The following is a 15,122-nucleotide window of genomic DNA, read 5'->3' on the forward strand; positions in this document are numbered from 1 at the left end:
GAGTGAGAGCAGTCTGGAGGCACAGCACTCGGCACAAATAGCCAATGTCAGGGGGTAATTTAAGTTTTAAATGGCCTGGAAATGAATCATTGGAACGAGGAGTGGGATTTTCATCATCATCTTGCCATTTGTTACTTGGATTACTGCATGCAATTTTCAGACATTTTAGAAATCCAAGACACGGGGGTTTGTGCCAGCAAGCAGAGGCTAGAAAGAAATGGAGAAGTCACCCATTTTCACACTTTCAAATGTCCAGACATTAGGGGAATTTGACAGTGACCTTGTTATCAATATGAACTCACTCACTGATTCCCCACTAAAGCTTTAATTAACTGCTATGGATAATAAAATTCACCAATGTACAAGTTTCCAACAAATATCAATGGCCAAGTATTCAAGAGAGCTGTGCATGCACTAGAATGTCATGTGAAGCTGAGTGAACAGTGGGCACTCAGGCTACTCGACCTGCAGGTTTAAACCAGGCTTACTGGAAGGGAATGCAAGTCTGGCAATCCTCTGACATCCACAAGAACACACATCCCTGTTGTCAGGGTCAAGAGCATCAGCTCTTGCAGGGTCAAGAGCATGAGGTATGCCTGGGCGGGTTGTGTCCACTAGCACTTAGGCAGGCAGATTCACTGAAAGTGCAGATAGCAATTGAGCACTTACCTCACTTATTTCTATCCTTTGCCCAGACATATCATACACATCACCTGCAAGCAAGAAAGACTGAGGTTATAGCCACAAACTCCAGGTAAGTGTAGTCTCTGAGCTTCGCTGCCACAAAAATAGGTTAAAGTTTTTTGAAGCTAGTATCTAATTAAAAAGTTTCTGTAAGCATAAATATCTTGACATGGGCACTGGAGACTAATGATTCATATCCATCAGTTTCTGTGTTAATCCATGACAAAATTCAGAGACTGACAGATGCTTGAAACACAAAGCAGTTACCATAAAAATGATGAACATTTGGGTAAAGAAGAATGGCTCAAGCTGAACCCAGATAGGATGTAGTCCTTGGTAGGAAACAAAGGTGCTTTCAGGGGATGACTTCTCTTGTACTTTCCCTTTGGAATGTGAGACAAAGTCCAGCTCCTGGATTGTATTGGGTTTGCAACAGTCCCAGGACGACCATAGAGAAGGAGTTCTCAAAGCCCATTTTTCCCACATCTATGTAGCAAGGCTGCTCTATTAATTTCCCCTGAACTGATGATCTGGCCACAGAAATGGAAGACATCTCATCTCCAGGAAACACTATTGAACCTTCTTCTTCTTGAAGAAAAATTTCACTTGGAAGGTCTGGACTGTGCCCAGCCCAGTCAGATTCAACACTTCATTGAAATAAGATTGAAATACAGTGAATTACATGAATGATAGATCCATATCTGCACCAGCAACCTCAACTGTGACCGAAGTCAATTGCAGGTACTGGTGCTCCCTCACAAAAGTGCTGAGGGTGTAGAAGAAACTCGGAAGTCATCTCTCCTGAGAACTGCACATCAACTGATCCCCTGGAAACTGTAACTGAGAGGCTTTTGGACACCTCCTTCCCAATGGGATGCTTAAGCCTTTGGAGTACCTTCCCTGGCAGCAGAACTAATTCATCCTTTCTGGCATGGCTTTCCCAAATACTCCTGAGCAGCAAATCCAAAGAAGCACATTCCTAGGAAGAATCTAAGCATTTAGAAAACTGTAGGCAATAGACTGTCTGCCTTCTTTCTGCATATTTCTCATTCATTTCTTGAACCCACACCCTATATCTATGTTAGTGGTGACATCCACTTTGGAAAAGTCGACTAAGCACACGTGAATGAACAGACTGAATATTTTTCAAACTGTTTAGCAGCACTAACGTTGGCTAGCATAGTAGCACTGTTTGAGATACGGTGGTCTCCAAATATACACAAAACAAGATTTATAGGAAGAAATAACTTCTTTTATTAGGCCAGCTGATAGCACTGAGGAAAAAAAGACAAGCTTTCTGGCACACTAGTCCATCAGCAGGCAAAACAAGCATCAATCGATGACTAATTTCTCTGGGGGAATCTAATGGTGTTAATCAATTAGTCAGTCTGTGAATTGTTAGCACCTCTTGAGCAGTGTGAAGAAAACTGCCTGGGGCCATACAAGGAACGACCCTTTTAAGTCAATGACTGTTAGGATCTAGCAGAGCTAACAACTTTTGTTTCCAATTTTTTCCAACTCCCTACAAACTTTTCTCTCTGCTGGTAGGTGAATTATGTCAGGGCTAAAGACAAATGACCAGGCCATTAACTAGGTGCCAACTGAAGGTTCAGCTACTTGAACAGGATGTGGAAAACCGCTGCTCATGACATGAGAAATTGCTGAATGTGAGAGATAACAGTGTGAGAAGCTGATAAAAATTGCAGATAACCTCATGAGTGATGGCTGATTGCACAGTGGTTAAGGGGTTAAGAGGGAGTTAGTTATGTGCGTTATGTGTTGTTTTGCGGGGTTAGCAATACCTGGGTAACCATGTCAATAATACCATAAAAGGTTGAGATTACCTAAGTAGTGACATCAGAAAAAACAAATTTGAGTACCGATGTAGTAAAACGGGGACCAATGAGGAAAAAGTAATAAGGTGCAGGTTCTTTAGTTGGGATGATACTGGGGCAGAAAAAGGGAGATAAAAGGGTGGCAAAAAGGGGAAACAAGGAACAGGAAAATGATATTAAGATATGCAAATGATGCAATCCACTTGATCACTGCAGCTTCTTACAAGACACTCTCTTCTGGATATCCTATTTAGTCTCTGTGGACCAAGAGGCATACAATGGAATAAAACTCGGAGAATAAGACAAATAGGTAACATACCGTATGATTTGCCGTTGATGGAGCACTTGTTGAAACACATGATATTCTGAGTGAGAGTTCCTGTTTTGTCTGAGAAGATGTACTTGATCTGCCCCAGCTCTTCATTGAGTGTAGTGGTACGGGCCTGAGCCGGTGTGTCATTCAGCGGATAATACATTTTACGGTCCCAGTCAATGTAGAAACTGTTACCCAAGCGTATAATCTCTACACTGGTGAAACAGAAAGAGAAGGTGGTGGAATATTCATTAGTTTAAGGGACAAGATCTTTATCTTCAGCACCACCATTAGCAATTGCAATTAGAAGACAACTTTGAAGGTAATGACAGGGTGTACTCATCAGGTTGTCCTTAAATGGCCTGTAGTAAGTAATGCTGAAGCAAGTCCTGCTGAAATGATCTGTTCGGTTTATAGCAAATTCCTTTCTTTTATTTATAAAACAACATATTACAAATGTATTTGAAAAGTTTCAGAAGTTTTCAGACTGAAAAGCGAGGTAGGAGCAGTGGGTTTCACTTGGTGCAGTTTCGGGAGTGGTGCTCAGATGGGGATAGTTTCCAGCAGGGTTCTGGGCTGGGCTGAGCCAGTGCCAGGGGATGAGCACAGCCGCGGCTCAAACAACCCAGACCTCCACAACAAGCGAGTCATTGTGTAATTCAATATAACCAAGGAGCCATATCAGCCCACAGACAACATGAATTTCCACTTTGCTGCTGGTGTGACATACTGGACAGGAATGGGTTTAATTCCTCATGTTTACCAACACAAAAGAGTCTCAGTAGCAAAGCTGTCCGAATAGTTAAGTGCAACGATAAACTATACAGGCCTAGTCAGTCTACACCCCAGCCTCAAGTTTTTGAGAGCTTCACGGACACATTGCCTACTCTTTACCCCTGCTTGCCTATCTGCAATAACCAACATAGCACTACATCCTCTGGGAAGTGGCGACACTCACTCGGCTCATATAGCACTAAGTACTATGGATCCTCAAGCTGATTACTTACCTGGCAATCCACTCCTCACATGAGCCCTACAGGCACCTCAAAGAACACGCCATTCACTTGTTTGATGGGCAGTGCAAGTCTGAGAGAGCAAGATGCTAACTGTAGCAGGCTTCCAGCCTCACCCCTATACCATCCTATGCTTACACCTCCCCTTTAACTGCAAAATCATCCTCTCGTCTTCCAGGGCTCACCGCTGTCCCCACTCCAACCCTGATGAAGATCTCCGAAGGCAGCAGAAATAAGAAGAGCATCACGGGGGTTGTGTGCTATTGTCCACAATGGGGTTGCATTTGTGTCTAGGGAAAATGCTGCTCCCAGCTAAGGCAACAGCTAAACCTCTCCTAAGATGAAACATGAAAGGAGCTTCTGGCACGTACCTGACATAGAGTGAAATTGGCACCACCGTGTTTAGAATGATCACGTATGACCAGAACATGAGGAAGGCGGAGTAGGAGGCAGAGTTGATGCCTTCTGCCCAGGGCAGATAGACTTGGAAGTAGTAGCCCTTATCATACTCCCAGATGCCATTGCCAATGGCTAGGATAAGACACATCAGTGCTAAAAATGCAAAGATCTGCAAAAAAAACCCCAAAATATTGCATTTTAGAAACAAGGAATTTATTCTGTACAGATTAATCAGAAGACCTTAATGAGACTGAGTTGGACAGCCTGAATCACAGGAAAATGTTCCTAGGGGTGAAGGAGGAAAACCAGCAAAGTTATGACACTTTTACCTCAAGGGCAAAATTACACAGTGCAGAGTCTGGCAATTTGGAATCACAAGACCTCAAAAAGCTGGGGATTTAAGTCCCAAGCAGACACCTAAACCAGGGTGCTCATGGCCAGCTGGCTGCAGAACATCAAATCTCATTAGAGGTGAGTTGAGCTGCAGGTCCTCAAACATCTGGCTGCAGTCTTGGGAATAGAAAATGCCTGGAGGACTTTACCTGACCATTTGCTGGATGTATCATAGTTTTCCTCACCATTTCTGAAAAACTACTGAAGATAATCTGTAACACAGAAAATCCAGCACTGTGCAAGGTTGGAATTCAGCACTGCATATCATTCTGATGGCTGAAGGAGAGTTAATCACCGACTCAGAACTAATGGTTGCCTTGGTATCTGCCAACACAATCTGATTACATTTCCTTTGAGCAAACAGAAAGCAACACTAATCAGTGATATGTATCCTTGGACTTTACAGAAGCCTATTTCCTGAAGCCTAAAGCAACCAGGGGAAGAGTAACTGGGAAGAGAATTTTAAAGTGGGACACGTTAGTGAAAACTGGGACTTGCTCAAGAGCACCAATTAATAGACACAAAGACATTACAGAGGTCTTAAAGTATTTTTGATAAAAGAAGACAAGAATATAGCAATACAATTATTTGGAAAAAAATACAAAAAGAAGGGGAAGAAGGGAAGTTAACAGAAATTGATATAAATTGCAAGCAATTACAGAATTATGAATATCTAATAGTCATATAAAATATCAAGAAAATAAAGCAGTAAACTCATAAACAGGTGCGGAAAAAGCAGACATGTTCAACAGACAGTCCTCCAAGAATGAAGGAGGAAGGAAGCAGAAGGAGGTATCTATCCCATATGATGTAGAAGATGGAAAAGACAGATTACTTTCTGTGATAAGGAACACTATGTGGCTCTATCTGCTAATAATAAGCGTTTTCAATCCAGTGGGTCCAGGTAATTTAAAGATGAAAGCTTAGAGGAACTAGCTGAGAAATTATCTTACCTGGTAAGGTTAATTTTTAACAATGCTTTGAAAACTGGGAAGCTCCACCATACTGAAAATCTGCTAATACAATTCCAGTATTTGAAAGGTAGAAATGGTGATCAAGGAAAAGATAAAGTGAAGTTAGCTTGACATAATTCCTGGACAAATGATAATAAAAACAGTTCTGTTGATATGGACTTCTCCAAATATTTGACTTAAAACAACCAACATCCTCATGAAGATGTGAAGATATGGAATCATCAGGCTGCATAAAAAGCAATTAAAAATTATCTCTTGCAAGTACGGTCATTAGGGAGGAAATATCAGTAATTTGGGCCATCATGTATAAGGCCACCCAGTAACTATCACATTACAACAGTAATCAACCTTTTTAAAAAACAATAATTGAGGCACAAACATAGAAACACTGCTGGTGAAGCTGGTAGTTGTATTGCTGAGGTAATCTATGAGAGGAGGAAGGATACTTTTATGGAGTGATTTGAATCACTTGATGAAAAGTTCATATATGTCCAACTTGAATTTTAAGACCAAGAAGCTGCTAAAAGGGGGCCACAATAAATAAAGGTGCTGGGCTGAGTTTCAGGGGACACATTTATTTCCCACATCAGTAGTAGCTTTTCTATTTAATTGTAGGAAGCCTAATAAATTACTCCAGTTGTGAAATGGAGACAGTATTGCTGGCTGGTAAGGAATGGGGGTGCAGTGTTTTTAAACCTCTTTGACCAGCAGTAAAAACAGACTTCAGTTTGTGCTGTTGTAATCATCAGGACTTAAGGATATATGAGAGGCACAACCCAGGGACAGGTAATGTCCTTTATTAAACCAACAGACATAGACGGAGAAAATAGAAAAGCCTGTCTATTTTTATAGATATTTCTATTGGTCAAGTCAAAGATATTACTTCTCTCTGCAGACCTTGTCTGTTATAAAAGAAATTATCACTATAATTAATTAATTAATTATCTTATCACTGTACCCTGAATGATTCCTCACTGTCTCAGAGTTAAAAATTGCCAGTTTGTAGAATATCACAATCTGTGTAGGAAATTCAACGTATGATTCAGCAACAGAAATACACATGGGGCAAGAGAGCCGCCAAACTTTCCCATATCACAGCAGCTCTTGTCTGTGACTGCACTTCCTTTATGTACATTTTGCTTTGTGTGCATTTTGCATGTCAGTATCTGCTCAACTTGTGTGCAATACTCATGCCTACAAAAAGTACACTAACATGCTGTTTGCTTTTAGACAAATGCAAAAAACCAAGCCATTAACGGCGGCCCCGGAGATTAATTTCTGTGCAGAGAAAAAACTGTGTGCAGGGTGTTTTAATCGTAACCACAGCTCTGCAAGCGAAGGACGTGAAAAAACCCTGATCATAGGCTTGTGCATGCTTATGGGGCTTCCCAGCGTGAATATCCTCCCTCTCTGCGTCCTGTCCATGCACTGCCTGCGAGACATCTTCTGCAGGACTGAGTAGGACTTTTGTACAGGGGAGGTGATGTTTGACAAACATGTCCTGTTGGACTGTGAATTCAAACTGTCTTGGTTTCTTTTTTGGCACTTTGAATTCTGCTCCAGGATTTGAAGCATTAAGTTGTTTAAGAGATAAAGGTGACAGCCCTATTTCTCTGAAAACGTGCTTCCCCAAACTTGCTAAAAAGCAAGATTTGGAGGAAAAAGCATTCCTGGAGCTGGCGGGTGCATCCCCAGTGAAAGAACATTCACTTCTCTCTCAGACCCCAAGAAACACTCACAAACATGAAAAAAAAACAGCTGTGGTTGCCATCTGGAAAGGCTCACTCCTTATTAACCCTTGTTGGGACAGACCAGGGCATCGTTTAACCAGGCAACCCCTGCTTAAACACTGCTTTGTGCCTGGAAGTTTTATGGACAATTAAACACAAAATAGCTTTGCCAGTGGTAACATGGAACAAGTTTCATTACACTTAAAATGAACTATTTATAGCAAGCTGTGGCTGCTTTGTATTTCCAAACTCAAGAGAGCAATATACTGCCTCTTTTTATGACCGCGCTTTTATACCACCTCTTTTTATGACCTTTGACCACCCAGTGAGCTGGAAGGACCTGATGCCACATCCCCTTGGGTGTGCAAAGAGCCTGGTGCTTAGGGTAGGAGAGAGCTTTACTTAGACACCAAAATGTTAGGTGCCTTAAAAATGTGTGAAGGAGAAAAACACACCCTTGGCTCCATCAGCGCCCAAGAACCCAGGCAGAGGCTGATGCAATCAACTGCAACTTGCTCAGCTTTTTAAAACAGAGCCAGGAGGTAAATTCATCTCGTTCATGAAGAGAGGCCAGACAGACTGAAAGCTCTGGGTGGGACCCTTGACTTGTGAAAGGAGATTTGGCAAACCTTAATTGAATGCTGAGTTCCCTATTCAGTTTTTATCTGCTCCTTTTCCATGCCCTGTGGATCCCCCACAGCCTCTCACCGATTCCAGCTATAGCATAGCAGAACACCTCAGAAAATGTGAAGTTTTTCTAATGCTTGCAAAATTTTGAATGTGAGAGGCCCAAAACTTGCTTGAATTTGCTGTCCCTTTAAGTGCGAGGGAAGAAAACACTAAGGAAAACAAGCTGATGACGGTAATCAAAGTTTTCACTTGGCAGAGATTGGTGTAAGTTTACTAAAGTCAAGGGCATGTCCTTACTGTACATGGAGCAAGGACTCAAAGGGGCTTGAAGATGACCCTGGAGTGGCTCTCTGTGCTGTGGTAGTGCTTTACAGCAAAATACACACATGCAGATGTTCAGAACACTGCTTCACAGCTCTGGTAGTCGGGCTAACCGCTGCTGCTTTGGTACTATTTCAGTCTCACAGAGGCACAACCTGCTCTGTAACATCTCCCATCCCTGGGCCCAACTGAGGAGATTTTGAGATCCTAAGAAAAAAGCAGGAGGGCAGGGGCTGGGATGAAGTGGCAAGGTTGGAGAGTGGGGCAGTTTTGGAGATTTGTGCTATAAGCCCCAGTGCCGAGGAGGCATGAAGTCACGCAGGGCAGTGTGAGCTCAGGGCAGCCTTGCTGCGATGGGCAGGCTGCTGTGGGGTGCCTTCTCCAGGGCTTGCTCCAGTGCCTGGGGATGGATCCTGACCCCAGCCTGGCTCTCAGGTTGGACTGGAGAGCAAGTGCAGGAGGGAAGAAGAGGGAACAGTGGGCACTGCTGGGAAGAGGTGACCACAGGAGTGGCCACACCTTCCCAGTGTCATAAACTGAAGGTGGTGCAGCATACATGAAAAAGCATGAAAAACTCGTATCCAAAGGAAAATAAAAGCCTGAAACTAAAGAACTTGTCTTCAAGCAACATTGAGTAAAGCAGTGTGAGAGTGTATGTCTCTGCAGACTGGCAGTAACAACAAAAATAGTCCCTTCCCTGAGCGACTTTGAACTCAGGCAGTAAAATCTTGGGAGAGTCTCTGTAAAAGAATTGCTGCCTCTGCCTGGAACTGTTTGCCATTTGTTAAAACCACTGACAAGCTTACACCTCAAATCAAATCTGTTTCCTAATTTGAGGAGAGTGTCTGCTATATAAGATTAGTGTTCTCAAGTTTCCCAGCTGCTAAAAACACCCGTTTCCGAGTATTAATGAGACCATGTCTAGTATTTTACCCTAACGTGTTAAGTCAGAAGCTGGCATCATGTAAATTAACAAACTGGATTACCAAGTCCTATGCAGATATCACCAGAGATGCCAAGAAATCAGGAAGAAGAGGGAGAACTGCTAATATTTATTTAAATAGAAAATGACAAAATTACTAGGGAAAAAGGGCATTTGCAGCTTCAAAGTGATTCTCACAAAAAAAAAATGCAGAGCAAGGGAGAGCAGAGCAAATGAAAAGCTCAGAAGAAAGGTCCTTAATGCTGTCAATGTAATGGCCTTGCTTTGCAAGATGGGCTGGCAGAGGCGCTGCAGAGCTCAGGCTGCTAATAAATTATTACATAATTTTTCTTTTTATCATTAGTCACTTCTGATATTCCCTCATTTGTGTGGACAAAGAGGTGGAGCATCTGGAAATGATGAATACATCTGAGGAAATGAAGACACATTGATCAGACTTACCACCAACACAAGGACGTTCATGAGCCGATCAATGCTGGTCCGTTTAAAAGTTGTTTTTCCACTGTTCTGCATTAGTTTGGTGTCTGGCCCTGGAGATGAAACACGGTAATGAATATTAGTAATAAAATTTAGCTGTTCTAAAGCTGATTTCCTCTGAGGCCCCACTGTGCTTTACAGCATAAATACTCATCACAGTTTTCTTGAAGGCAGGTACATACAGTTTACAGTGCCAGTGGGAAACTTAGGCAGAAGAAGGTTAAGTCACTTGCCTTAGATTATATGGAGAGAGTCACATAGAGCCATTAATTCTGGATTTTGATCCTGCTCTCTTCTTTCAAGAGTCAATCCTCCCTTTCAGGTTTAATTACTTTTCACAGAATACCTGATACTGCTCTGTTATTAGTGACATGTTATACATCATCTCACATGTCTACAGCAGTATAGAAACAATGGAAGGTCTGTGCTCATAAAAAGCATAGATCTAATGGTCTCCATAATATTATTGATGACCTTGATATTCCAATATGGATTAAAATCACATAGAAATGATGTGGAATTTTTAATCAAATACACTTAAGAGTGAAAAATTTTGAACAAGCCTGGTGAGAGAAAAACTACAATTGGCCCAGTGTGGGCCAGTAAAGGCAGATTTAATCCTGCTTTAGTTCTTAAACAGATTTAATGCTTATATTCTTTCTTATTGATTGATCAAGACTTCTCTCATGTACTTTGCTGCATGCATTTCTGAAATAAAAGACTAATTCTGCTTACTAAAGCACTTAATCAAGATGGAATTGGATGCTGTAACGCAGCCATTTCCTCTTATAAAAAAATCTCAGATCAAAATCCCCTGTAATATGCATCATTTCCAGCCTAGAGTTAAGCCAAGGGATCTCATGTATTATTTTGCTTTTGCTCTTGTACCTGGTAGAAACATATTTTCCAAAGAGGATAATTCTTAGTTCCTTTGCGCATACTGGGCGCGAAGTACTTCCATGTCATTTTTTCTACCTACCGGCATAAATAACGAGACCAAAACACCATTCTGTGTTCCTAATCGTACAGCCCCTCAGCAACATCTTCTCATTGTCCAGGGCATACTTCTCTCCTCGAAGAGTAAGAGTTCCTGTGAACTTATCCAGTTTGTTATTTGGTGCCTCACATCTGACTTCACCTGTAAAAGGAAGGTAAAAACAAAAAGATGGTGGGAGATCTTGGCCCAGAAATATCTCAGTCAATACTGCATTCTCAGCTGTTCCCCGGGCAGGGAGTATTTCACACCATAGCTGCAGTCCACTCCTGACCCTATCATTGTCATCCTATATCCTATATTTACTGATGTCCAAAACAAAGTTTCCATGCCTTTTATTCAGGTAAGAAGAAATGTTGAACCAGCAACATACTTTTAATCCTTCCACAGCAAGTTCGTAGTGGTAGGATGTCACTGGATAACTTTAGATAAAAGTGCTGACCTCGTATAATTCCTGTTCCATTTTCTTTAAAACTGCAGGAGCCCAAGCGAGAAAATCATAGCCTAAAGTCTGCAAGAGAGTAATTAAGTGAGGTCTCTTTGTTCAATGTTTTTAATTTAATCTGTTTTATACCTTAAGTCCCAGTGGCACATGAAAAAAGATACTTCTACCTTCAGCCATGCAGCTGACACTGTAGGTGATTGGAGAGCCTGTTTCTATTTCCACGCTTTTTATTTATTTCTTATAATAAAATGTGTTTACACAAAACTGTAAACACAGACACTTTGGTATAAAAATTGCTTAAATCAAAATTTGCACCCGATATATAAAGATTCAGAGCAGAGCCCTGTGGATGTATTGGGAAGAACTGGAAAATACCAATACACCTTATTGAAAGGGAATCCAAGAGTTCAGTCTGTTCAGTTAATCAGCAGGAACATTAAAGTTATTTTGATCACAGGCTGCAAATATCTGCATAAGGACTAGCATTTGCAGAGAATACAGCTTTTCCAGCTGTTCTCAGACAAAACATACCAAGCTCAACAGAATGGAAGAAAAATCCAGAGAAGTACAGAAAAAAAGTACAGCTTTAAGTATTGTGGTAGTCTCCACCACTGCAAATTTTAAAATCAAGAATCGATGATCTTTTCATAGAAAAGTAGCTCTACTTTGAGGCAGACAAATCATCAGACTTGAAAGATGAAGCAACTGGGAAATTCTGTGACACGTGTGACATTAGAGCTCATGCTAACAACTATGCTGATCTTCTATTTTATTGTCTGGTTAATCCAAAACTGATCAGATCCATACTCCATAATTTCTAAAAGTCTAGAGTAACCAGACCTGTCTCACTACAGCCCTTGCAACCCCTTGAAAAGCACAAAGAAAACAGAGGCTTTGCAGTGCAACCTGAAACACAGCACAATGAGACGTTGGTGAACGAAACCAAGGGCATGATCCATCACCGGGAAGACTGTGCCTCTCCTCATGCCAGCTGTGCGACGATGCTCGTGTGAGCACCTTGTGTGTCAAAATCCACATCTGCTTTCCAGTAAGTGGGTTGATCTGGTTTACTGTTATGCTGATTCTGAGATCAGAAGAGATTCATCCAAATTAGACCGATCACAAAAAAGTGAGAAGCTCTAGAGATTCACCCAATATACCTGTGCTGACCCCAGTAACTCTGCAGCTGAAAACACCTCAGCAAGGCACCGTCCCTCCTCCTAATAACAGCAAGATGACACCTGAATGCGTTTCACCTGAAAGACTTAAATATTGCCAAACCTACATGTGATAGGTAGTAGGTAACCAAAAAGTATTGTTTCCTTTCTGATTTCCCAGTTCCCCAAATCAAATAAAGAAGTTCAGTGTTTTGCAAGCATCTTCCTTATCTGAACCATCACAATGTCAACAAACATCATAACTCGTATTAAGCATACCACTGAGTGCCTGTATTAGCTGCTCAACCCTTTCCTCTCTTCCTGTCTTAAGAAGTAATTAGATAAAGAGTTATGTAAATATTTAAATACTTGTACAGAGGTTTGCTGGGGAAATGCAAGGTTGGGTCTGATTCCAGGCACTCTTCCCAGTACTCTGCCGAATATAAATCATGCTGGGAAACATTTTATTCATTTTAAGTACTGCGGAGAGGCCATTTTTATTTACGATATAACTAAAATAGAGATTTAAATGACAAATAAATATTTGATTTAAAAAGTTTTAGTTTTCCAGAATAGTTGGAAACATTTTTTTTTATTATGCAGTTTCAAGAATGCAGTATCCTTAGATAAGCATTAGACAGGAAATGCTTTAAAAATTATTTAAGATGAAGATTTTGCTTACAAATAGACACACACTGCAGCCTCTTCAGGAAAATAATTAAGGTATGCCACTGACTATTAACATGAAGCATCTAACTGCACCTGTAAAAACATATTTCTCAAGACATAAAACACTCAGAACCTCAGCCATTGCTTCAGAGAAATCCTGATGTACTGAGCTGTCAGCTGAGACAACACACACTATTTCATAAAACCTTGGTGTAGAAAGCATAAGAAAAGCCCCTACCTTTGGATGACTCTACCAGAGACAGTCCCAGCTATGCTAACTCTCTGCCACGTCCCCACCATTTGTCTTGGAATCATCTAGTTATTTCAAAGAGAATTTTTTAAAAATTATTTTTCCTCTTTATCTAAAAATATTTCCTGAGAGGCTGCAGTCATTGAGACATTCCAAGGACAGCAGCACTCACTCCACCCCTTTCCATACTGACTCTTCCCTTAATCCTGCCCTTGAACCTAAGCCAGCGGGGCACTGCAGAATGTGACTAACACCACTTGGTCTGTTCCCCCATCCTCTCTCTGCAGACAGATGATGTGTGAGCATGGAGAATTCTGTTTTTGACAGGGCTGGCTCCTTTCTGTGTATGTGCTGCTATATATTCCCTGGTATCCAGTGACAGGATGTGTGGGAATGGTTCAAAGCTGCACCAGGGGAGGTTTAGACTGGACATTAGGAGGCATTTCTTTACCGAGAGGGTGGTCAAACACTGGAACAGGCTTCCTGGAGAGGTGGTTGATGCCCCAAGCCTGTCAGTGTTTAAGAGGCATTTGGACAGTGCCCTTAACAACATGCTTTAACTTTTGGTCAGCCTGAATTGGTCAGGCAGTTGGACTGATCATTGTAGGTCCCTTCGAACTGAAATAGTCTATTCTATTCTATTCTATTCTATTCTATTCTATTCTATTCTATTCTATTCTATTCTATTCTATTCTATTCTATTCTATTCCGTTACGTTCCATTCCATTCCATTCCGTTCCATTCCGTTCCATTCCGTTCCATTCTGTTCCATTTTATTTGATTCAATTCGATTCGATTCTATATTTGGTATACAAAACAGTGCTAAGAAAGCACACGTTGCCTGTTAACTACATCTGCACTGCTTGCCTTTAAACATCTTAAAATGCAGTCTTTATTGTGTCATCGACAGAGGAGAGAAATGCTGGCAGGGTAAGGCTTCAGGCTGGGAAGTAGTCACCTGTCCTGTGTGCACAGTTAGTCCTCAGGTCTGCATGGTATCTGGAAAGTGCTGCTGCTCGGAAGATAAATGTAATCAATGCATCAGCATTGCTGCAGTGTGAACATATTTTGGGACCGGAACTAAGCATGCAGTTTTGGGAAAACAGTTTCCACTGTGCAATTATGTGAATTCTTGTATTGAAGTTTGAGGTGGGTAGTCTCAACATCTACAGACAGATGCTAAAGAAAAGCATGCAGCCAGAAGGAGAATTCCCACCAATGCAGTTTCAGGTCATAGCCATGTACAGCACCGAGACCTGCAAGTGAAGGGGGATCTCTTTCCCTATGTTTGCTGTTAATATCTGTTGTACAGACTGCAGTGCACCTATTCTGTTTTCCTGCCTCTGCATCCAGAGGACTCCTAGCATGGAGCAGGGAACAGCCTGGAAGCAAGACTCCCAGGCACTCTCTGGGCTCTGGTGTTCGGGCAAATCCTCTGGGAAGTGAATTTTCCATGCAGACTCACCATTGAACTCTGTCAGTTTCTGAAGATCTTCTCCAAGCTCTGCAGTCACTGTCAGTGCCTGTTTCACCTTCAGGTTTGTTTCACTATAACAAATAACACGAGACAAAAACGTGAACCGAAAGTCCTATGTGAACTGAAAGCTCTCCCTGAAAGTCACTTCTGTTCTTGAGGACAGTCTTCTTCCTTAGACATCTGATGAACCATGCCATCATCGGCCTTTTTTACTTGGCCAAAGGGTGTAGTTATCTCTCTCAGTTGCAAAGACAGGCAAGCCAGAGGAATTCTGGATGTGGTACTACAGTACCAAAGAGAGTGAGGTGGCTCTGTCTTCTCATTTTCACTACAAAGTGCAAGACCAGGCATTTCAGCTCCCTGAGCAGCTCACTGTGTATCCTGCCACTTATACCATGCTGAACCCTGAGGTATCTGA

General features: G+C 41.7%; 1 protein-coding gene across 3 annotated transcripts in view; it reads right to left on the reverse strand.

Annotated features, from left to right (window-relative positions):
• Positions 1-15,122, reverse strand: part of LOC104011382 (phospholipid-transporting ATPase ID) — a 75,459-nt gene that overhangs the window by 25,153 nt on the left and 35,184 nt on the right. For all 3 annotated transcript variants that reach the window (XM_087777623.1, XM_087777622.1, XM_087777621.1), the window contains 6 exons: positions 14,693-14,775; positions 10,692-10,850; positions 9,677-9,765; positions 4,217-4,413; positions 2,839-3,047; positions 670-713 (listed from right to left, as the gene is read on the reverse strand). In XM_087777623.1, the coding sequence (XP_087633749.1) occupies positions 670-713; positions 2,839-3,047; positions 4,217-4,413; positions 9,677-9,765; positions 10,692-10,850; positions 14,693-14,775 (781 nt within the window). The remainder of the gene's footprint in view (positions 1-669; positions 714-2,838; positions 3,048-4,216; positions 4,414-9,676; positions 9,766-10,691; positions 10,851-14,692; positions 14,776-15,122) is intronic.

This window comes from Nipponia nippon, unplaced genomic scaffold (genome assembly GCF_047370975.1).
Source record: "Nipponia nippon isolate SJK-2023a ecotype South Korea unplaced genomic scaffold, ASM4737097v1 scaffold_40, whole genome shotgun sequence".
Taxonomy (NCBI): Eukaryota; Metazoa; Chordata; class Aves; order Pelecaniformes; family Threskiornithidae; genus Nipponia; species Nipponia nippon.